This window comes from Tasmannia lanceolata, unplaced genomic scaffold (assembly GCF_043159265.1).
Source record: "Tasmannia lanceolata isolate RefF3 unplaced genomic scaffold, GAP_Taslan_0.1 ptg000018l, whole genome shotgun sequence".
Lineage (NCBI taxonomy): Eukaryota > Viridiplantae > Streptophyta > Magnoliopsida > Canellales > Winteraceae > Tasmannia > Tasmannia lanceolata.
In genome coordinates this window covers 20,172,527-20,194,994 of record NW_027518695.1, presented here as the reverse complement: position 1 = coordinate 20,194,994, position 22,468 = coordinate 20,172,527, and the positions used below count along the sequence as shown (strand labels likewise).

The window sequence follows — 22,468 nt, the reverse complement described above, 5'->3', positions numbered from 1 at the left end:
AGTGGGTCCAATAATGCATATAGTCATGTGACTCTGGCCCAATAAAATAGTTGACCTCAAAAAATAATTGCACCTCTTGATTCTCAGTATAGATAAAAGAATGGTTGAAGCCCTTACAAGTTACAACAACAAACCACCATACACTTTTTGTTTCTTTGCTTCCATCAATGGAATTCCTTTTCCTCTCCTTTCCTCTTATCTTCGCCTTCCTACTCTTCTTCTTCATGTTGATGAAGGTAGGAAACAGATCAAAAACCCAAAACCCAGTTCCAAAATTGCCTCCAGGGCCAAGGAATCTCCCCATCATAGGTAGCCTTCATCACTTGCTAGCCTCACTTCCCCACCACTCCCTTCTAAGCTTAGCCAAAAAACATGGACCCCTTATGCACCTCAAGCTTGGCCAAGTCTCCACCATTGTAATCTCCTCACCTGAAGTTGCTAGAGAGATCATGAAGACCCAAGATCTGAACTTCTCAAACAGACCTCCTTTGTTCCTTGCACAAGTCTCCTTATACAATCAAAGAGATATTGTCTTCGCTCCTTACGGCGACTACTGGAGACAACTTCGAAAGATTTGCATTCTTGAGCTCTTAAGTGCGAAGCGTGTCCGATCTTTCCACCATGTGAGGGAGGAGGAGGTAATGTTAGGTTTTTCAAACATAGAATTAATTTGAAAATGTGAATATATAAATATGTTCTGATTTTAAAGATACTTGATATTTCATGAAAGGGTGTTTTTGATTATTCAAATAACACTTATTTTAAATGAAAGAGTATTTTCCAAATACTGTTTTGCACAACATATTTGGGAATCAATTTTTTTCACTGTTGTTGCTGATTTGGAAATCTAAGGATATGATCCAACTCCAAATCTCAACCCAAAAAGAGTTGCCAAATGTGATAAATCCAAATCCTAATCCAAATGCCCGTTTGGATGCCAAGAAGAATTTGATTTGGAATTCTCACATTTGCGGCCCTTTTTGCATTGACATATGGATCCAGATCAAATCCTTGAATTTCCAATTCAGCGACTGACAGTGAAAAAAATCGGATTTCTAAATAAGCTGTGGAAATAAGTAATTGGAAATCCACAGATCTAGCAGTTTCCTTCACCCTCTTGGCTCCTCAGCCTCTCCCCTGCAGTAGGTAGGAAGTACCCCCTTCCCTCTCTCCCTCAACATGAGATGGCAGATCTATTCATTTTGTACTCAAAACTCAATTCCAAATCCAAATACAAAATATGAGGTATCCAAACGGGCTCTAATTGTCCTGCCTTGCCTAATTCCTATTTCGATATTTAATTCTACCTTCTCTTTGTGTTTTCTACTCTCTTCATTTGCATCTCCACAATTTGATCATTCATCATACTAATTTGTTCCAGCAGATATCAAATGTCATTCAATCAATTTCATCCGCAAATGAATCTACAGTTAACCTCTCGAAGATGCTTCTCTCCTTCAGCAAAAATATAACTTCAAGGACTGCCTTTGGCAACAAGGGTGTAGACCACGAAAGATTCATATCGGCAGTGAAGGAATCACTGGAATTCTCAGGGGGTTTTAATGTTGCTGATTTTTTCCCGTCTTTGAAATTTATCAGTGTGATTACAGGAACAAAGTATAGACTAGAGAGGCTTCATCGGAAGTTCGATGCGGTCCTAAATGATATCATAAAACAACACAAAGAAAGTAAGATGAGGAAGACTAAGCAGGATGATCATGAAGCTGAGGATTTGGTAGATGTTCTTCTTAGACTTCAAGAGGATGGAGAGCTCGAATTTTCTCTCGAAATGGACAGCATAAAAGCTGTCATCCTGGTATGTATTTTTTTCAAGGCAAATTGTGTGGTGTACTTGTAGGGGTGGAACCTGAGTCGGGTTCAACCCCAGGAAAAAGTCGGGTCAGGTCGGGTTGGGTATCTTTCGGGTCGGGTTCGGGTTTGGGTTGAGTTTTCCTTAACCCAGGTTGAGTTCGGGTCGCGTTCGGGTTGAGGGCTCGGAAAACCTGACCCGAATGGAACTCGACATCTTTTAATCATTTTTTTAGTTTTTAGTTTGTTAGTTTGTTTGTGTGTGTGTTTTTTTTTATGACATTGGGTACCCCCACGCCAAATTTTAGTTTTTAGTTTGTACATTTAAAGCTTAAAAACTTGGGTCGGTTCGGGTCGTGTCTGATTCAGGCTGGAAAAAAGGGTTTCTCGGGTTGGGTTGAACCTCATCAGGTTGGAACTCAGGTCGGGTCAGGTTTGGGTTGAGTAAAGGGTTCCTCGGTATGGGTCCGGCCTGATGCCAACCTGACCCGAGTTGCACCCCAGTACATGCCTACTTTTTTTTTTCAATTTGCCGTACGTATGGTCCAAGCTGCATTCGGGGCTTACTCTTCTTCTTAGGCTATGTTTGTTTTGGATTGAGTATCAATTGTGAGTCCAAACTGATTATTGTAATCAAATTTACTTTTAATTTTGGAACCAATAATCAGTTTTGGACTCACCAAGTGTTCATCTGTTGACCCTTCACCATGGATAGGCCAATAATTCTAAAACTTATAAAATGAGTCTACTCGAAAGTGAGTCTGAGTCGAAAGTGGGTTGACTCTAGTCAACTCTCAAACAAGTGATTATTATGGCCTCTAAAAAACTAGAGCACATTTTCCTACTAATTTACAGAGACAGTACACACATATCTAGATTTTCTTACAGTATTTTGCTGAGTAGAAGATACAAATCCTAGAGGTTAGGAACATTTTAGACTGAATAGATCATAGGTTAAAAATTTCTTGGTTTTTTTATTAGCAAAGATCATCTCCAACTATAGCCAGCTCTCCAATCTTAGCAAGGTACCAAATCAGTCAGTCACCAAGATGTTGGAAACTATCCAATCTCGCATGTTTGCAACAACAGCAACTACTCAAGGGTTTGGCACTAAACAATCACTTATGATCAGTCTCAATCCTCTCTTACTAATCTGGTAAATCTGGTCAAGCTTTATGTATGTGCAAAAACTCTATAACGGAAAACAAGATTTGGGCATCTCTCAATCAAGGAGAGTTGCCAAAATACATAGTTCTTTCTAGTTATCAGAGCACCATCATTTCCAACAAACCACTTTTTCATCTTTCATCTTCACAACTGCTCACAACAATGTTGAAAAGCAAATCAAAGCAAAAGAAGAAATAAGAAGATAACACAAATCCGGAGTTAAAAACTTTTCTCTTTGAATATTTTATTTCAAAACATTACGAGTTTCACTCTCCAATAATACTTTTTTGCACTTCTCTCTATTTATAAACTAAAACATAGAAACAAAATCCCTAACCAACTAGAACTCAAACTTCAATAAACCAAGTACGTTTCCGGTACTTTCTAAACCTAAAAACAATAAGAGGGTTGCTAGCAAAATGGGAATCCTGTTTGGGAAAAAAGACTGCCCTCTATCATGACACATCGCAAGAAAACAAAAGGGAGTGCATGTATCCCCAGAAATTAAGGATCAAAGACTTGATCTGGGTGAAGAAAGAAGCTTGAAAATCAAGCTCAAGATCTTCCTCCCTTGGGTGAAATTTTCAAAGAAATCCCTCTTTTGGAAAAGCCTTCCCTCCGAAATGAAATTTTGGATCTAAATTCCCTTCAATTCAAATTTTCAAAATCAAGGGTCTATTTACAATTTGGTGGGAAATGAGATCTTCATGTCGTCAGGGATAAAGATAACATAATTTTCCGATCTCTTCAACTGAGATACAAACATGAAGAGGGAAACATGAAAGGCGTCCTTGAGTAAATCTTGCTCTTCACTGGACCGGGAAACATTACCTACGTGTGTAATAGGCAATTTTGCATTGTATATAGTTACCACCATCAAGCTGCCTTTCTACTTAGTTTTTTTTCACAAATTTTTGCTCATCCCCGGTCATGTGATTCGAGCATCCCGAATCAACTATCTAATTCAAGAATAGTCTATTCTGCCACCTTTCTTTGTGTCCACTAAACTGGAGACATCCACAACCTCTGTATCCATAAGAACAGCTTCACAAGCATCAACTTGTTCTTCTTCGATGGAGAGAAAATAACTCCACTCCTCATCACTTTCATTCGTTTGGGGATCTTCATATGATGCAGTGTTACATTCTTCGTTCTTTTTCTTTGGTGCACGACAATTTCTGGCAAAGTGGCCCAGCTTACCACAATTATAGCACGTCTATATTCGTTATGAGTTTCAAATTGTTTCTTAGAACCACAATTGCTTGAGGCTCCCTCTTGATCAGAACTTCCTTGATTTTGATTTGATGCGGCCTTTAGGTTACTTTTCTGATTCTTTCTTGAATTATAATTCTAAGACTTGCTTCTTTGGCTAGTGAAGGGAACCTCCTCAAGCTCTTTGATTGTAGATCCAGCCTTCTGTTTGGCTAGACTCTCTCGATTCGCTAAGAGACTCTCCAGTTCAAGTAGCTTAATTTGGTTTAGATGGCCACCATTGGATTGTAGTGATGAAACAGCTGAATTCGATTTCAATCCTAGAATTATTATCCTCCGCATTCGTGTCTCCATAATGCTAGACTCTTCGTCAATTTGTGATATTTCATGGCAGATCTTCTTTACCTTCATCAAATACTTGGGGATAGTAATGTTTCCTTAAGATATGAAGCCTATCTTGTTTTCGAGCATCTGCAATCTTGCATCTTTTATTTTTTAAAACAACGTGGCAAACACATTCCATGGTTTCTTTGGAGTCTTGGCCTCTCGACTATGATTCTGAATGTTAGTCTTCAACACGAGCATGGCTTTACCGTCTTTGATCTTCCACTTCCTCCAAATAATCGGCCTCAATACTTCCCAAGCTGCGCAGAACGCTTTTGAATGAATGTATGCATCCAAAACACTAGCCTGTGTCGAAAAACTAAATTTTAGTTGCAATCTCTTAAAAAGGTGCTTTCTTTATTGATGAATACTTTCAACAGGAGATGCAATCGGTTAACCTTTCAAATATATTTGACATTATTCTTCAAGTTCCCCCAGGTCTAGGATCCAACCACTGAACTTTCATCACATGTTCTCAACCATGACCATTCAACTAGTGATTTCCATTTCCCTCTCAAACAGCTGGTCAGTTCATCGACTTGACTTCAAACGTTCCTTCCTACGCGACACATTTGGTAAAGAGGTCTATATGACTAGGTCCTCTAGATTTGTCAACTTCTGACCTGCGTTATTCATTCAATTGTTTATCGCATTATGTAAACCTTGTCTGACCTATAACAGGCTCCATGGACATGATTCAGGAGATTCATTACTCACATTGAATATTTTTGTTTCGAGGGCTCCTCACCTCTCTATTCTTATACATTAAAGATGGTCTTCATATTTTTGTTCTCATTTATGCGGATGACATCCTACTAACGGGGCAATCATACGCAAGTCATAGAAACCTTACTAGACACTTTTCGGCAAGCTTTCACCATTAAATCAAATCAGCAATGTTGGGGAATCTTAGGTATAGAATCATAATTGTTTGGAGAATACATATCTGTTAACACCTCTATTAATAAAGCATTGGTTGAAAAAAGGATAAAAATTTAAAAAAAAACATTGGCCGATTGTTTTAAATGGGTGCATTTTAACTATTTATTCTCTTTACAGGACATGTTCGCTGGGGGAACAGAAACCTCATCAACTGTCATAGAATGGGCTATGGTAGAGCTAATGAGAAACCCTAGTGTAATGGAGAAAGCACAGGCAGAGGTAAGAAACTTTCTCAAAGGAAAGAAGAAAATAACAGAGAGTGAAATTGATGAATTGAGCTACTTAAAACTAGTTATCAAGGAGACAATGAGATTGTGGCCTCCTCTTCCAATGCTAGTTCCTAGAGAATCAATTGAGAGATGTGAAATCAATGGATACGAGATACCCAAGAAGACAAGGGTTCTTGTGAATGCGTGGGCGATAGGAAGAGATCCAAGACATTGGGAGAACCCTGAAGAGTTTTACCCAGAGAGGTTTTCTCATAGTTCTATTGATTTCAAGGGTCAGCACTTTGAACTTATCCCATTTGGGGCAGGAAGGAGAGGTTGCCCTGGTATGTTGTTTGGACTAGCTACCACTGAGTTAGCCCTTGCCAACCTTCTCTATTACTATGATTGGAAACTTCCTAATGGGATGAAAGGTGAGGATTTGGACATGAGAGAGGCCTTTGGCTTAACTCTAGCGAGAAAGTCTAGCCTAAACTTAATTGCAACCCCTCATTTCCCCATCATTTGTGATTCATGAGTTGTTTATCTGAATAGAAAGCATGTTATATTGTAACAAAAAAATCAGAACAAGTACTATGAATTCATGTGCTAAGGACATTAAATGATTCTTATGTTCATTTTCAGACTATAGAAGTATGGACAACGCACGTTTCATATGATAAAACGTGGACGTTTATATGTGTCCATTCTGGGCACCACAAGGCACTACAAAACGAAGGGCTAGGATGACCCTTTGGTGCTGATTTTTTGGGCACACCCTATCTATGTTAAGACCTATCAAATGAATGCTTTGGATCATCCAAACAGCGTGGGCCCACTGTATTTTTTTAAAGGGAGGAGTAGATAAGCTTATCTAGGGGACCGAGTAGAAACACTTTCCTCATATATATATATATATATATATATATATGGGTTCACACTTTCTAGTCCGTCGACCAGAAATAGGGTGAGCCCATAGTGTTTGGGCTATGACATAGATAGGATGTGCCCAAAAAATAATCTCCATAGGATCATCCTAATTACCCTTCGATTTGTGGAGGTTTAAAATGGACAAATTTGTAGAGGTTTAAACCCGTCCATTTTAACCTCCAAAAATCGAAGGGTTACGATGAGATGATTTTTTGGGCGCACCCTATCTATCTCTGGGCCCATCAAATGAATGTTTTGCATCACCCAAATAACGTGGAACGACCCTATTTCTAGACGACGGGACCAGAAACATTTTTTCCTGTATACATATATATTATGTTATATACAAAGAAAACGGTGCCCGACCAGGCACGTACAAGGGTGGGGCATCCATCCTTGATATTTGATCCAACATCGGCTCACTTTTTCAACTTTTTAAGAGGTTGCTGTTAGATCAAATATCAAGGGTGTGGTACCCCGCCCTTGTACGTGCCCGATCGGGCACCATATAGTTTCTCACATAGAGAAATTATATGATGTAAGGCCTTACAAAAGAAAGGCCTTAGTACGGTGGAGGTACCACGCTTGATATTTGATCCAACGGCTGCTGTTGGATCAAATATCAAGGGTGGTACCTCCACCTTATATTTGTAAGGCCATACACCATATATATAAAATCTTACATATTTTAACTAACTTTGGAGTCCTTTTTTGGAAGAATTCAAGGACATCACTCTCGAATATTTAGTAATTATACTCCGTCTTTCAAGAGGAATACTATATGAAATTGATTTGATTCCCAATTTTAAGCTACCAAACCAATGTCATTATTAAATTATTCTGAAATAACATGGACATTAATGGGCAAGTTATGAACCCATGTGCAGTGTTCCCCAAGAAAAGATGAAACATGACACACACACAGAGATATATATATATATATATATATATATATAGAGAGAGAGAGAGAGAGAGAGAGAGAGAGAGAGAGAGAGAGAGAGAGAGAGAGAGGAAAGTCTTCCTAAGCTATAGCAAGTCTTCCTAAGCTATAGCTTAGATAAGCTTAGCTTAATTGAAAGATGTACAGTCAATTAAACTATAATTAAGTACAAATTTCTAATCCCAACTTTGAATGACATGCTTGGCCAAGGAAATAAGATGGAAATGTGGTTAATCTAATTTAAGAACATTTAATATTTTAACTTGGAAATCTTTTGCCTTGAAACCATTTACTAAGTTCTACTTGCATTGGAAGTACATTTTCACTCTAAGTCAAGGAGGAAGGGAGTCAAAAAGGGCCAAAGATTCCTTTGACACTCCCAAACGCAAGCCAAACCACAGGAAAAACACACAAGATTTACGTGGTTCACCACATGATGTGTGTGGCTACGTCCACGGGAGAAGACTTCAAAAGATTTCACTATGTGGAAAATAAGTGGGTTACAAGAAGCACTCACCGGATTACAAAAGCCCAAAGCTTTCTTCGGATTACAAGAAAATAATCTCTATGCCCTCTAGGATCCAAGCGCCTTCACTCCCTAGATGGCCTCTCTTCTTTCACCTTGTTCAACTCTCCTTCACAACCTCATAAGAGTACCAAAAAGCCCTAGCTTTTCCTCTTATTTTTCCTTGTTCAAAGAGTGACGAAAACCCACTTTTTCCAAGCCGTGAAATCTTGTCACCGTGGAGGGCTGATTTGAGCCCCAATTCCGCAACAAGTGGTATCAGAGCCAGGTTCTACAATGGCGGTGACTATTTCTAGCACAAAGTTCGAAGTTGAAAGATTTGACGGAAATAACAGTTTTAATTTGTGGCAAGTCAATGTTCATGATTTGTTGGTTTAACAAGGATTACATAAAGCACTGTCAGGGAAGGCGAAGAAGCCTGCAGATATGTTACATGATGACTGGGATACCATGGATTTGAAGGCTATGAGCTCTATTCGCTTGTTGTTGGGAAACGATGTCAAATACCATGTTATGTATGAGAAATCTGCGGCGGAGATGTGGTTGAAACTTGAGAGTTTGTACATGACAAAGTCTCTCACAACCAGGTTGTATTTGAAACAACAATTATACACCTTGAAGGTGAAGGAAGGGACTGAAGTGATGGATCACTTGAATGCCTATAATAAGATAATTTGTCAATTATCGAATATTGATGTGGAAATTGATGATGAAGACAAAGCCTTGATTTTGTTAACTTCTCTACTTCCATCTTATGAACATTTGGTTACAACACTGCTCTATGGTAAGGATACCATAGAATTAGAGGAGGTTACTGCTACTCTACTTTCTAATGAGATAAGAAAGAGGCCTACGGGTGAGAAGCAAGCAGAAGGTTTGGTTGCCAGAGGTAGACCACTGGAAAAAGAGAATGTGAATATCGAGGCAGGTATAGGTCAAAATCCAAAACAGGGAAAGGCAAGATAAAGTGTTTTCATTGCCATAAAATTGGGCATATAAATAAAGACTGCCGAAAACACAAGGAAGATCTGGAGAAGAAGCGTGGAGAGGCTACTGAACAGGCAAGTGTGGTAGAGGAAAACTCAGATGAAGACTACGGCAAGGTACTTACCACATCATCAGGTATTGATCATTATCATGATGCATGGATCTTTGATACATGATGTTTTTCATATGTGCCCACATAGACATTGGTTCTCTACATATGAGCAATTGAATGGTGGCTCGGTTTTGATGGGGAATGACAATTCTTGCAAGATAGATGGGATGGGTACAGTGAATATAAAGATGTATGATGGAACCATTAGAACCTTGATAGGAGTTAGACATGTTCCAGAGCTGAAGAAAAATTTGATTTCTTTGGGTGCTTTAGACATCAGTGGATGTCGGTTTACTGGAGATGGTGGAACTCTGAAGGTTGTAAAGGGTTCTCTTGTGGTCATGAAGGCAAAGACGGTCAAAAATCATCTATACTAGTTGATGAGAAATACAGTGGTAGGTGAAGCAACCATTTCTATAGAAGAAAATGGTGTGACTGATTTGACACAGCTTTGGCATATGCGGTTGGGGCATATGAGTCAGCAGGGTTTGAGAGAGCTCAGTAAAAGGAATCTACTCAAGGGTGTTAAAAGTTGCAAGTTGGACTTCTGTGAGCATTGCGTATTTGGAAAGCAGTGTAGGGTGAGTTTTAAAACTCCAGTTCATCGAAGCAAGGGCAAGTTAGACTATGTGCACTCAGATGTGTGGAGACCAGCCCCAGTTGCTTCAAAGGACGGTGCTCTCTATTTTGTGACGTTCGTTGATGATTACTCTAAGAAAGTATGGGTTTACTTTTTACGAAGAAAATCTGAGGTGTTTTCTACATTCAAGCAATGAAAAACCATGGTTGAGAAGCAAACTAGCATGAAGGTTAAGTGTCTGAGGACAGACCATGGAGGAGAATACAAGTCTTCTAAGTTTATTGAGTTCTGCAAGGGTGAAGGCATAGTTCACCACTTTACTACACCGGAAACTCCACAGCAGAATGGAGTTGCAGAACGGCTTAACAGGACTCTTCTAGAGAGGGCTCGCAGTATGTTGAGCAATGCTAGATTAGAGAAAGACTTCTGGGCAGAAGTTGTCAATACAGCAAGTCACCTTCGACAGCAATTTCTTGCAATACTCCGGAAGAGGTATGGTCTGGTAAACCTAGTGATTATTCTATTTTGAGAATATTTGGTTGTACTGTTTATATTCATGTTAAAAATGATCAACGCTCTAAACTTGACCCAAAATCCAAAAAGTGTATCTTTCTTGGATATGCAAGTGGGGTCAAGGGATTTAGAGTGTAGGATCCTTCTTCTAACAAGCTAACCATTAGTCGAGATGTTATTTTCGATGAATCTTCTATGTTAAAGTCGCATAAGCAGATTGGTGAAGAAAGAAAACAAGACACAGGTGAGACCATTGAGGTGGAGGTTGACACTCCAAGAGAAGTGCAAAAAGAAATATTCAAGTTGAATTTCCTAAAGCAAGATTACCTGATCAGCAGCTGCGCCAGTCAAAATTACAGGTTAGAAAATCTCAAAGAACTCATAAGCAACCTGTACGATATGGCTATGAGGATATGTTGGCTTTTGCATTGGTAACGGAAAGTGGAGATCCGGCTACATTTCAAGAAGCAGTTGCATGCGAAAACTCTAAGTATTGGGAGGATGCAATGGCTGACGAAATGGAATCTCTTCATAAGAACCATACTTGGGATTTGGTGGGGTTATCAAAGGGCAAAAGAGCGATTGGGTGCAAGTGGCTTTATAGGAAAAAGGAGGGAAGCTCAGAAAATGGTGGAGATAAATACAAAGCACGTTTGGTGGCAAAGGAATATGCTCAGAAGGAAGGAGTGGACTACAATGAGATATTTTCGCCGGTTGTGAAGCGTACTTCGATCAGAGCATTACTTGCTATGACAACACTATTTGATCTTGAGCTTGACAACTTGATGTTAAAACATCATTTTTACACAGAATAACTGGTTAAGGGAAATCATATCAACACAACCATATTTTGATAATTGTTTTAGTTGAGTTATTCAATGAGTCTACTGCTCCGTGTAAACAAATGACTGTTATGTTTATAAAGTCTGGATGGTTGCTCTTATGCATTATATATCTGAAATTATAGAGAAACGTGTCTTATAATTACTGTTTGTTGGTTTCACAATGGTATTGTAAAGCATTGCTAGGGAAAAACGGGCATCATTGATTGGAGCCACGTCTACTAAAAGACAAAATAAGGGAGCTCAAATCCCCAAAAAGCAATAATTACATATTCAGAAGGTCAAATCAACTGTGACATCACTCCCATTTTAATTTCCCAAATCAACCGTGACATCATGCCCTTGCATCTGAAACTATAGAGAAACGTGTCTTATAATTATTGTTTGTTGGTTTCACAATGGTATTGTAAAGCATTGCTGGGAAAAAATGGGCATCATTGATTGGAGCCACGTCTACTAAAAGACAAAATAAGGGAGCTCAAATCCCGAAAAAGCAATAATTACATATTCAGAAGGTCAAATCAACTGTGACATCACTCCCATTTTAATTTCCCAAATCAACCGTGACATCACTCCCATTTTAATTTCCCAAATCAACCGTGACATCATGCCCTTGCATCTGAAACTATAGAGCAACGTGTCTTATAATTACTGTTTGCTGGTTTCACAATGGTATTGTAAAGCATTGCTGGGGAAAAAACGGGCATCATTGATTGGAGCCACGTCTACTAAAAGACAAAATAAGGGAGCTCAAATCCCCAAAAAGCAATAATTACATATTCAGAAGGTCAAATCAACTGTGACATCACTCCCATTTTAATTTCCCAAATCAACCGTGACATCATGCCCTTGCATCCATATGGGATTAGTGCATCTACTCGATCGAGTAGATAACTTATCTACTCCGTCGGCCAGAAACACAGTGGGCCCACATTGTTTGGATGATCCAAAGCATTCATTTGATGGCCTTGGGCCCTCGCATAGATAGTGTACCAAAAAAATCGGCTCCATAGGACCATCCCAACCCTTCAATTTGTGGATGTTAAAATGGACACTGTAAAAAACAGACAGATTTGTGAAGGTTTATACCCATCCATTTTAACCTCCACAAATCGAAGGGTTGGGATGTTCCTATGGAGCTGATTTTTTTGGCACACCCTATCTATGCTGCACAGATAGCTGCTATCTGTGCATGGCTGCACAAACCATGATGGGGGCCACATTTTGGGGGGATTCAAAGCATTCATTTGGAAGGCCCTTCCATGGATAGGGTGTGTGCTAAAAATCAGCCCTTTAGTATCATCCTAACCCTGCCATTTGTGGAGGAAAAAAAATGGGTAGAAACAGTGTCTGTCCATTTTTCCCTCCAACTTTGATTGGGTTAGTATGATCCTATAGGGCTGATTTTTGGTACACACCCTATGCATGGAAGGGCCTTCCAATTGAATGCTTTGGATCCCCCAAAAAATGTGGCCCCCACTATGGTTTATGCAGCCATGCACAGATAGCTTATCTGTGCAGCTGCACACAAACCATTTCCTCACACACACACACACACACACACACACACACATATATATATATATGAGAAAATGGTTCCTGAGGTTAACCTCATATAGCTTATATGAGGTGGTGCTCACAAAACATAAGGGGCCCACATTGTTAGGATGATCCAAAGCATTCATTTGAAAGGTCCCATCATAGATAGGGTGTGTACAAAAAATTAGCTCCATTGGATCATCCTAACCCATCCAAAAGTGGAGGGCAAAATGGATAGACACTTTTTGCCCACAAATCTGCCCATTTTGCCTCCACTTTTGGAGGGGTTAGGATGATCCAATGGAGCTGATTTTTTGTACACACCCTATCTATGATGGGGCCTTGCAAATGAATGGTTTGGATCATACAAACAAAGTGGGCGCCTTATCTTTTGTGAGCGCCACCTACTATATGCTTATATGAGGTTAACCTCAGGAACTCTATTCTCTCTCTCTCTCTCTCTCTCTCTCTATATATATATATATATATATATATATATATATATATATATATATATATATATAGCTAGAGAAAAAAGGAGTTTCTTTTCTTTTTTCTGTAAGATTTACACATATCATTACTCTTTTACCATTAACCCTTTGCTGATATCTAATATCTATCTCTATGAGAAATTATTTTAGGGTAAAATCGTAATCTACATATGAAAAGTACGGACACAGGGTAACTGTCTATGACAATTATGAAAAAATCTACCAAGAAGAGGTAAAGACATATGACAATGACGAAAGGAATTTCTTTTCTTTTTCTGAGAAATTATTTGAGGGTAAAATCATAATATACATACGAAAAGTACCGACACAGGGTAGCTGTCTATGACAATTACGAAAAAAACTACCAAGAAGAGGTAAAGACATATGATAATGACGAAAGAACTACTTTATATTACTCATGTAGGTTACTTGCAAAATATTGACGGATTCCGGGCACCTGAAGAGGAACAACAATTATGGAAACCTCTATCGATTGGAGGGCTAGGATCAGCCTATATCGATTGGAGGGCTAGGGTTAACCCATGGAAATGATTTTACGGGCACAACCGATTGATGTTGTGTTCCATCACATGGACGGTTTGGATCAACCTATAACCCGCTATAGATCGGAGGGTTCGGATCAACCTATGAAAATTATATTTGGGGCACAACCTATGTAGGCAGTGGCCCATCTAATGGACGGTTTGGATCATCCTATGGTACGGGCCATACCGTACATTTTAATAAAGTGAGGAGTGCGATCATCAAAATACGGTAAGTAGTACCATTATAAAATATGGTAGTGAGGACATTAGCACTATATATAATTTGAAACCATCGCTGTTACTTGGATGTTCCCATGCGGGTCGGGTTCAACCCGAATTTAGGTTGGGTCGGGTTAAGCTTTTTAGCAAATCGGGTTGGGTTGGGTTGGGTTGGGAAAAATCAACCCGAATTGGAAATCGGGTCGGATAGGGTTGGGCTGGGAAACCCGACCTGACCCGAAACCCGAATTTGGGTTCCATCTGAAGAAGTTTTGTATATTTGTTTTTCTTTTTCAACATTGAAATAGTCTCCACAGTCCACAATGGACGGTTTGGATAATCCTATGGTGCGGGCCATACCGTACTTTAATAAAGTGGGGAGTATGATCATCAAAATATAGTAGTGCGGATAACATTTCCCTTTGTTAATTGTTAGTCCCTGATTGGTTTGGATTTTGAGAACCGATTGTGATTTAAAAACTGATTATTGGTGACTCACTATTGGTTCTCAAAATCCAAAACAATTCGGCTTGAATTGATGTGGTCAACAATTGGTACCATATCAAATCGGGTCAACCCGACCCAACCCAACCCGAATTGGAAATCAGGTTGGGTCGGGTTGAGTAAATTGCAAATCGGGTTGGGTCGGGTTGAACCCAGTCGGGTTGGAAATCGGGAACTACTTTTCCTTATTCACTATGTGCGGGTCTGTGGAACCAGATCCGGGACGGGCGTGAGGGGACGGGCCCCCGCGCGAGTCTCTAGATCATCCACGTGAAGGAGAGCCCCACCAAGGAACCCTCGAAAGAGTGCCCCTCACAGCATGAGCGGCGATGTAAAGTGAGATACCTCTCGATTCGGGGACTAGCCCGGATTCGAGACGCACCTTAAGCAAAGAAAGAGTCGCCATCCAAGGAAGTGGGCCCTGGATCCCATGCTGTGCTCTGTCGCAACAGATAACCAGAGATACAAAGGGTTCGTGCCTGATGACGAATGGGGAAGGGATTAGGCGCCCCCAATTCGCCCAAGTGCTAGCACCTGGTCTCTTATGCCATTTATTATTAATTTTGAAGAGTTTTGGGAGAAAATCATGTGAAATGGGAACGAATATCTCCGAGATAACGTCTAGCTAATCATGCATGTCTCGGAGATGAATAAGAAGCACACACAAAAGAAATGAAAGATATGTCGCCTAAGAATAGTTAGATTATATGTGACATGCCTAATTGGTGTCTAAGTTCTGGTGGACAAGCACATGCATGCTACAGCTAAAGGTATAGGATCTGTACATGAAAATAAGAAAACACAGCAAAATACGCAACACACGACTCAACAAGACAAATCCTAAAATTCTAATGTAGGACTTGACTCGGACCAGGATGGCCATCCATCCTAGCTGCACTACGTATCCCGGCCTCGGGAAGAATCAGAGCCAACGTAGTTCGGTGTCCTATGCTAAACTACAATGCCTAAACCTCTAGGACCGCTATCCTAGACTCGATCAACGAGACTCGACTAGTTTTTAAAGCTTTTTCTGCGATTGCTTAAATTCAAGTGGATTGTGATTTTTAGGACTCTCTATATGTCCTAACTAATGCAGGTTGTTTAGCCTTAAGCTAATGCAGGTGGGCCCTACATCCTATGTGTATCTAGGCTGTGCAACATAAAGAAAACCATGGGCTGACTATATCTTCCTAGTCTAGCCATCGGTTCGACTAAGTGTCTGACCGATCGACTCGAGGCCTCCTAACTCTAGGGACACTCACACGACAGGACACACCACATCAATACAAATCAAGACCGACTCCTAACTCTAAAACACCCTAAATATCTAGGACAGACTCCTAACTCTAGGGGAAGATCTTTTTTAAAAAGGTTTTGAAGTTTTTTGTATTTTTTGGAGGTTTTGAAGTTATGAAAAATGGTGAAAGTTATGAGAAATATTTACAAAAAATGGTGACTGAAAATGGTGAAAGGGTGTAAAAATGGTGTCTAAAAATGGTGACTGAACTCAGGGTGCCAGCAGCACGCCTGAGCTGCCTACGTACCCCTCAGCTAGGGATCAAGCCATCCGTAGTTCGGACCAGAATTCCTAACTACTCTGCACATGACTCAAGATTTTTTTTTGAAATTTTGATTTTTAAAATGTTTTTGAATTTTTAAGTGTTTTTGAAATGTTTTTGTTGTTTTCAAGTATTTTTGAAATGTTTTTATTGTTTTTTTGACACCAGAGAATAAAATCCTATCATCATAAGGGGAGGACAGACTCCTGATATCCCGCAAAGGTTGGACAGCATCCTATGCTTTGCGGGGGGATGAACAGAATAACAACTCTGCAAGGGTTGGACAGCATCCTATACCTTGCAGGAGTGAATAAAATCACGTGATTGGATGAGGGGATGGACAGAATCCTAACCCCTATGATGATAGGACAGACCCCTGAAAGACTGAAGGACTGACTCCTATGCTGAAGACTGACTCTGAAAGATGGAAGGACGGAATCCTAAACTCTCTATGACAGACTCTAAAAAAAAGAAGAAAACCACACAAACGGGCCCCACATCGGCGGGCCCCACATAAACGGGTCCCACACACAGCGGGCCCCACACACAGCGGGTCCCACACCAGCGGGTCCCACACACGTCAGCGGGCCCCACACGTCAGCGGGCCCCACACAGCGGGCCCCACACAGCAGCGGGCCCCACACATCAGCGGGACCCACACATCAGCGGGCCCCACACGTCAGCGGGCCCCACACGTCAGCGGGCCCCACACGTCAGCGGGCCCCACACCAGCGGGCCCCACACCAACGGGCCCCACACACAACGGGCCCCACACACAACGGGCCCCACACACAGCGGGCCCCACACATCAGCGGGCCCCACACATCAGCGGGCCCCACACATCAGCAGGCCCCACACATCAGCGGGCCCCACACAGCAGCGGGCCCCACATCAGCGGGCCCCACACATCAGCGGGGTGTCTACAATCACAAGCAACTCAAGCCTCCAAATAAAACTCAAGAACAAAAACAAACATTCAAGAGAAACTACTTACATGGACTGCTAATCGAGTTTAAAAAAAATGATCAAAGCTCGGAAAGATTTGAAATCAGCAGCTTGATCCTCTCTCCTTTCAGATTTGCAGACCTCGGATCTTGGCCGGAGATGGAATCATTGCAGGAGGTAGTAAAAATCGACGGAATCCGATGATACTGACCGAAGAAGGGAGAAATTTGCCGGAGATCCGCCGGATCAATATAAAACCACCGGATCTGAGACGCTTGTGGCGTAGATGGAGATGAAGAAGGTGACTGGTAATGAGAGATGTGCGATCGGATTCCGGCAAGGAATTCGCCGGAGAAGATGACTGGCCGGATCTCTCTCTCTGCCGATTTTCTTCTTCTTTTTTTTTCTTTTTTTTTTTTGGTTCCCTCCCTCTCGTTCTCCCTTCTTTTCTTTTCTTTTTTTTTTAGAAGGGTTTTGGAGGGAGGTTGAGGGTGGTGGTTGGGAGATTAATGGTGGCTGTGCCGGATTCCGGTGGTCGGATTCCGGTTGGGTTGCCGGAGATTGGAGGGTGGTGGGATTGGAGGTCGGCAGTGGGTTTGGTGGTGGATGGGGTAGATGGAGGTGGGTAGTGAGATAGGTGGTAGTGGTGGTGGAAGTCGGTTGGCCTCTCCCCTCCCCCTTTTCCTTTTTTTTTCTTCTGCTCTTTTTTTTTTCCTCTCTGGTTTTTCCCTTGCTGTTTTCCCACCCGTTTTTTTTTTTCTTTTTTGTTTTCTTTCTTTCCCTGCGAGAGAGAGAGATCAGAAGACCCATGATGACGAGTCATCATGAGGGGAGAAAATGAGAGTCTTTTGTCCCCCTCTTGTCCCCCCTAATTCCCTTAAATTTTGCAAAAAAATAAATAAAAAAATAGAAAACAATTTTCAAATGGCATCGGATGCCATACGAAAACCAAAACTACTCATTACGCCCATTTTTAAAACCAAGGAAAATGATAACTGTCCTTATTCTCTCGTTGAATAAAGCGGATCCCACATCAGTGGACCCCACAACAGCGGGTCCCACATCAGCGGGCCCCACACAAATGGGTCCCACATCAGCGGGCCCCACATAAGCGGGTCCCACATCAGCGGGCCCCACACAAATGGGTCCCACACAAGCGGGTCCCATATCAGCGGGCCCCACATTCATTCATTTTCCGCCTGACCTCGGGATTTCATTCGAATACGCGGGTTTAGGGTCCTGTCAAAATGGGGTGTTTACACTTAGCTCGTTCGCTAGGCAAACGTGGTCGGATCTTGACGAAATTTCACAGGGACCTCGGTGGGACCCTAAGCTAGCTCAGGGTGCAATTTGGGACCCCAACTCACTGATTTGACGAGACTCGCACAGACAACGCAAACTTGGGTCTGGTCAAAATGGGGTGTCTACAGATGCCCCTCTTTGGCAGAGCGTGTGTAACACGCGAATGGCAAAGCTGAACAGACAACGCATTTTGATCGACCCGAAAACAAAAGAAATTTTTTTGGGATTTTTCGGTTCTAAGAACGATACTTACAAGGATAAAATGGATTTTGGTTTTGAAATTCAACACTCAACATGACTTATGAGTAATTTGGTAAAAGGCGGGACACATAACTCAGCATTCAAAACATATTGGTGAGATAGCCTCCCACCAGAGAAATAACTCGAGTAACACATCGGTCACACTCGAGTAACACATCGGTCACACAGGTATTCCTGACTCCGCACTTGGGTGACGGCACACTGTGGAACGACGGACCATGACTTGACAACAAAATAACTAGAGAGAGTTGTTGTCCAGCTTTTCACCAAATTAGACAAGGAAGAACAACAGTTGAATGAAAATTTTGATCAGGGGTCCATGGTAATAAGCCATGAAGAGCCTTGCAGAAAACGAGGGTCCACGGTGGTGAACCGTGAAGAGCCAAGCAAACGGGAATCGAGGGTCCATGGTAGTAAGCCACGAAGAGCCTCGCGGAACGAAATTTATTTATATTTTTTTATTTTTAGGAAACTAGAAATCGAGGGTCCACGGCAACAAACCGCGAAGAGCCAAGCCATAATCCGGGGTCCGTGGTAATAAGCCACGAAGAACCTTGCAAGAAAGATATTGAGTGATTAATGGATTAGAAAAACTGAGAATCAAGGGTTCATAGCCATAAGCTATGAAGAGCCAAGAAGTAATCGAGGGTCCACGGTGACCAGCCGTGAAGAGCCACGCAATGAATCTAGGGTCCATGGCAAGAAACCATGAAGAGCCCAGCAGAAAGGAATTTAGGGTCCACGGCAATACTCCGTGAAGAGCCAAACATTGAATTTGGGGTCCATGACAATAAGCCATGAAGAGCCCAACATGCAGAAACAAATGATATGTAAAAGATATGAATGGAATGACTATGAATAGTGGGTCCATGATATTTCTGGAAGGACATATCACGAAGAGCCAATCGGGGAGCATGGGTCCATAGTATACCTGAATGGTAGACCATGAAGAGCCAAGAAGTAATCGAGGGTCCACGGCAACAAACCGTGAAGAGCCACGCAATGAATCTAAGGTCCATGGCAAGAAACCATGAAGAGCCCAACAGAAAGGAATCAAGGGTCCACGGCAATACTCCGTGAAGAGCCAAACATTGAATTTGGGGTCCATGACAATAAGCCATGAAGAGCCCAACATGCAGAAACAAATGACATGTAAAAGATATGAATGGAATGACTATGAATAGTGGGTCCATGATATTTCTGGAAGGACATATCACGAAGAGCCAATCGGGGAGCATGGGTCCATAGTATACCTGAATGGTAGACCATGAAGAGCCAAGAAGTAATCGAGGGTCCACGGCAACAAACCGTGAGGAGCCACGCAATGAATCTAAGGTCCATGGCAAGAAACCATGAAGAGCCCAGCAGAAAGGAATCAAGGGTCCACGGCAATACTCCGTGAAGAGCCAAACATTGAATTTGGGGTCCATGACAATAAGCCATGAAGAGCCCAACATGCAGAAACAAATGACATGTAAAAGATATGAATGGAATGACTATGAATAGTGGGTCCATGATATTTCTGGAAGGACATATCACGAAGAGCCAATCGGGGAGCATGGGTCCGTAGTATACCTGAATGGTAGACCATGAAGAGCCAAGAAGTAATCGAGGGTCCACGGCAACAAACCGTGAAGAGCCACGCAATGAATCTAAGGTCCATGGCAAGAAACCATGAAGAGCCCAGCAGAAAGGAATCAAGGGTCCACGGCAATACTCCGTGAAGAGCCAAACATTGAATTTGGGGTCCATGACAATAAGCCATGAAGAGCCCAACATGCAGAAACAAATGACATGTAAAAGATATGAATGGAATGACTATGAATAGTGGGTCCATGATATTTCTGGAAGGACATATCACGAAGAGCCAATCGGGGAGCATGGGTCCATAGTATACCTGAATGGTAGACCATGAAGAGCCAAGAAGTAATCGAGGGTCCACGGCAACAAACCGTGAAGAGCCACGCAATGAATCTAAGGTCCATGGCAAGAAACCATGAAGAGCCCAGCAGAAAGGAATCAAGGGTCCACGGCAATACTCCGTGAAGAGCCAAACATTGAATTTGGGGTCCATGACAATAAGCCATGAAGAGCCCAACATGCAGAAACAAATGACATGTAAAAGATATGAATGGAATGACTATGAATAGTGGGTCCATGATATTTCTGGAAGGACATATCACGAAGAGCCAATCGGGGAGCATGGGTCCGTAGTATACCTGAATGGTAGACCATGAAGAGCCAAGAAGTAATCGAGGGTCCACGGCAACAAACCGTGAAGAGCCACGCAATGAATCTAAGGTCCATGGCAAGAAACCATGAAGAGCCCAGCAGAAAGGAATCAAGGGTCCACGGCAATACTCCGTGAAGAGCCAAACATTGAATTTGGGGTCCATGACAATAAGCCATGAAGAGCCCAACATGCAGAAACAAATGACATGTAAAAGATATGAATAGAATGACTATGAATAGTGGGTCCATGATATTTCTGGAAGGACATATCACGAAGAGCCAATCGGGGAGCATGGGTCCGTAGTATACCTGAATGGTAGACCATGAAGAGCCAAGAAGTAATCGAGGGTCCACGGTGACCAGCCGTGAAGAGCCACGCAATGAATCTAGGGTCCATGGCAAGAAACCATGAAGAGCCCAGCAGAAAGGAATTTAGGGTCCACGGCAATACTCCGTGAAGAGCCAAACATTGAATTTGGGGTCCATGACAATAAGCCATGAAGAGCCCAACATGCAGAAACAAATGATATGTAAAAGATATGAATGGAATGACTATGAATAGTGGGTCCATGATATTTCTGGAAGGACATATCACGAAGAGCCAATCGGGGAGCATGGGTCCATAGTATACCTGAATGGTAGACCATGAAGAGCCAAGAAGTAATCGAGGGTCCACGGCAACAAACCGTGAAGAGCCACGCAATGAATCTAAGGTCCATGGCAAGAAACCATGAAGAGCCCAGCAGAAAGGAATCAAGGGTCCACGGCAATACTCCGTGAAGAGCCAAACATTGAATTTGGGGTCCATGACAATAAGCCATGAAGAGCCCAACATGCAGAAACAAATGACATGTAAAAGATATGAATGGAATGACTATGAATAGTGGGTCCATGATATTTCTGGAAGGACATATCACGAAGAGCCAATCGGGGAGCATGGGTCCGTAGTATACCTGAATGGTAGACCATGAAGAGCCAAGAAGTAATCGAGGGTCCACGGCAACAAACCGTGAAGAGCCACGCAATGAATCTAAGGTCCATGGCAATAAGCCACGAAGAGCCTAGAATGAAATTTGGGGTCCATGACAATAAGCCACGAAGAGCCCAACAAGAATAACAAGTAATGGAGATGAATGAAATGAGCATGGAGAGCGGGTCCATGATATATCCTAAAGGACAGATCACGAAGAGCCATTCAGGGAGCAAGGGTCCATGATGTGCCTGCCTGACAAACCACGAAGAGCCTTGGAAGGACAGTGATATTGCTGAGAATTGATTGATTTCGAATGATGATTTTTTTTTTTAGACTGATTGCCTCTTGCCGAGGAAATTGGGAGTATGAGTTCCTTGCTGAGAATTGGACTCAGATAACTTGCAGGGATTTGGATATTGACCATTTTTTCTGATTTTGCCGGGGATTGAAGGCTGCGCGAGCAAATTCTAGACTCCGCTTGGGAAACTGATTTTCTTAGAGAATTGACTCTTCTGAAGAGAGGACTCAACTGAGGAGTTTAGAGGTTAGGCTTGAGATGTGCTTGTACCCCTCTTATCCTTACTTGCTTGAGACATTGTTACTGATTGCCTTTGTGCGCTTGACATCTTTTATGACGCAAGTCATAAAAGATGCCCCTAGTATATTGTGTTTCCATGACAGGAGTTTTAAGAAGGCAAGACAATGATGGTTGAAGAAAAGATGTTTCGTTTCATGAAGGCTTGAGGAT

General features: G+C 41.8%; 1 protein-coding gene across 1 annotated transcript; it reads left to right on the top strand.

The window, feature by feature from the left end:
- The first annotated feature begins 83 nt into the window (after nt 1-83).
- On the top strand, nt 84-6,364 carry LOC143850732 (desmethyl-deoxy-podophyllotoxin synthase-like). Its single transcript, XM_077359966.1, has 3 exons — nt 84-638; nt 1,385-1,816; nt 5,632-6,364. Exons 1-3 carry the CDS (start codon nt 168-170, stop codon nt 6,256-6,258), a joined length of 1,530 nt encoding a protein of 509 aa, XP_077216081.1. The 5' UTR covers nt 84-167; the 3' UTR covers nt 6,259-6,364.
- The last annotated feature ends 16,104 nt before the right edge of the window (nt 6,365-22,468 follow it).

Excerpts from the sequence above, each read along its gene's own strand:
- LOC143850732 (XM_077359966.1), top strand. The coding sequence starts at position 168 with ATGGAATTCCTTTTCCTCTCCTTTCCTCTTATCTTCGCCTTCCTACTC. Across the intron at positions 639-1,384 it reads ACCATGTGAGGGAGGAGGAG|ATATCAAATGTCATTCAATC; the intron begins GTAATGTTAGGT and ends TTGTTCCAGCAG. Across the intron at positions 1,817-5,631 it reads GCATAAAAGCTGTCATCCTG|GACATGTTCGCTGGGGGAAC; the intron begins GTATGTATTTTT and ends TTCTCTTTACAG.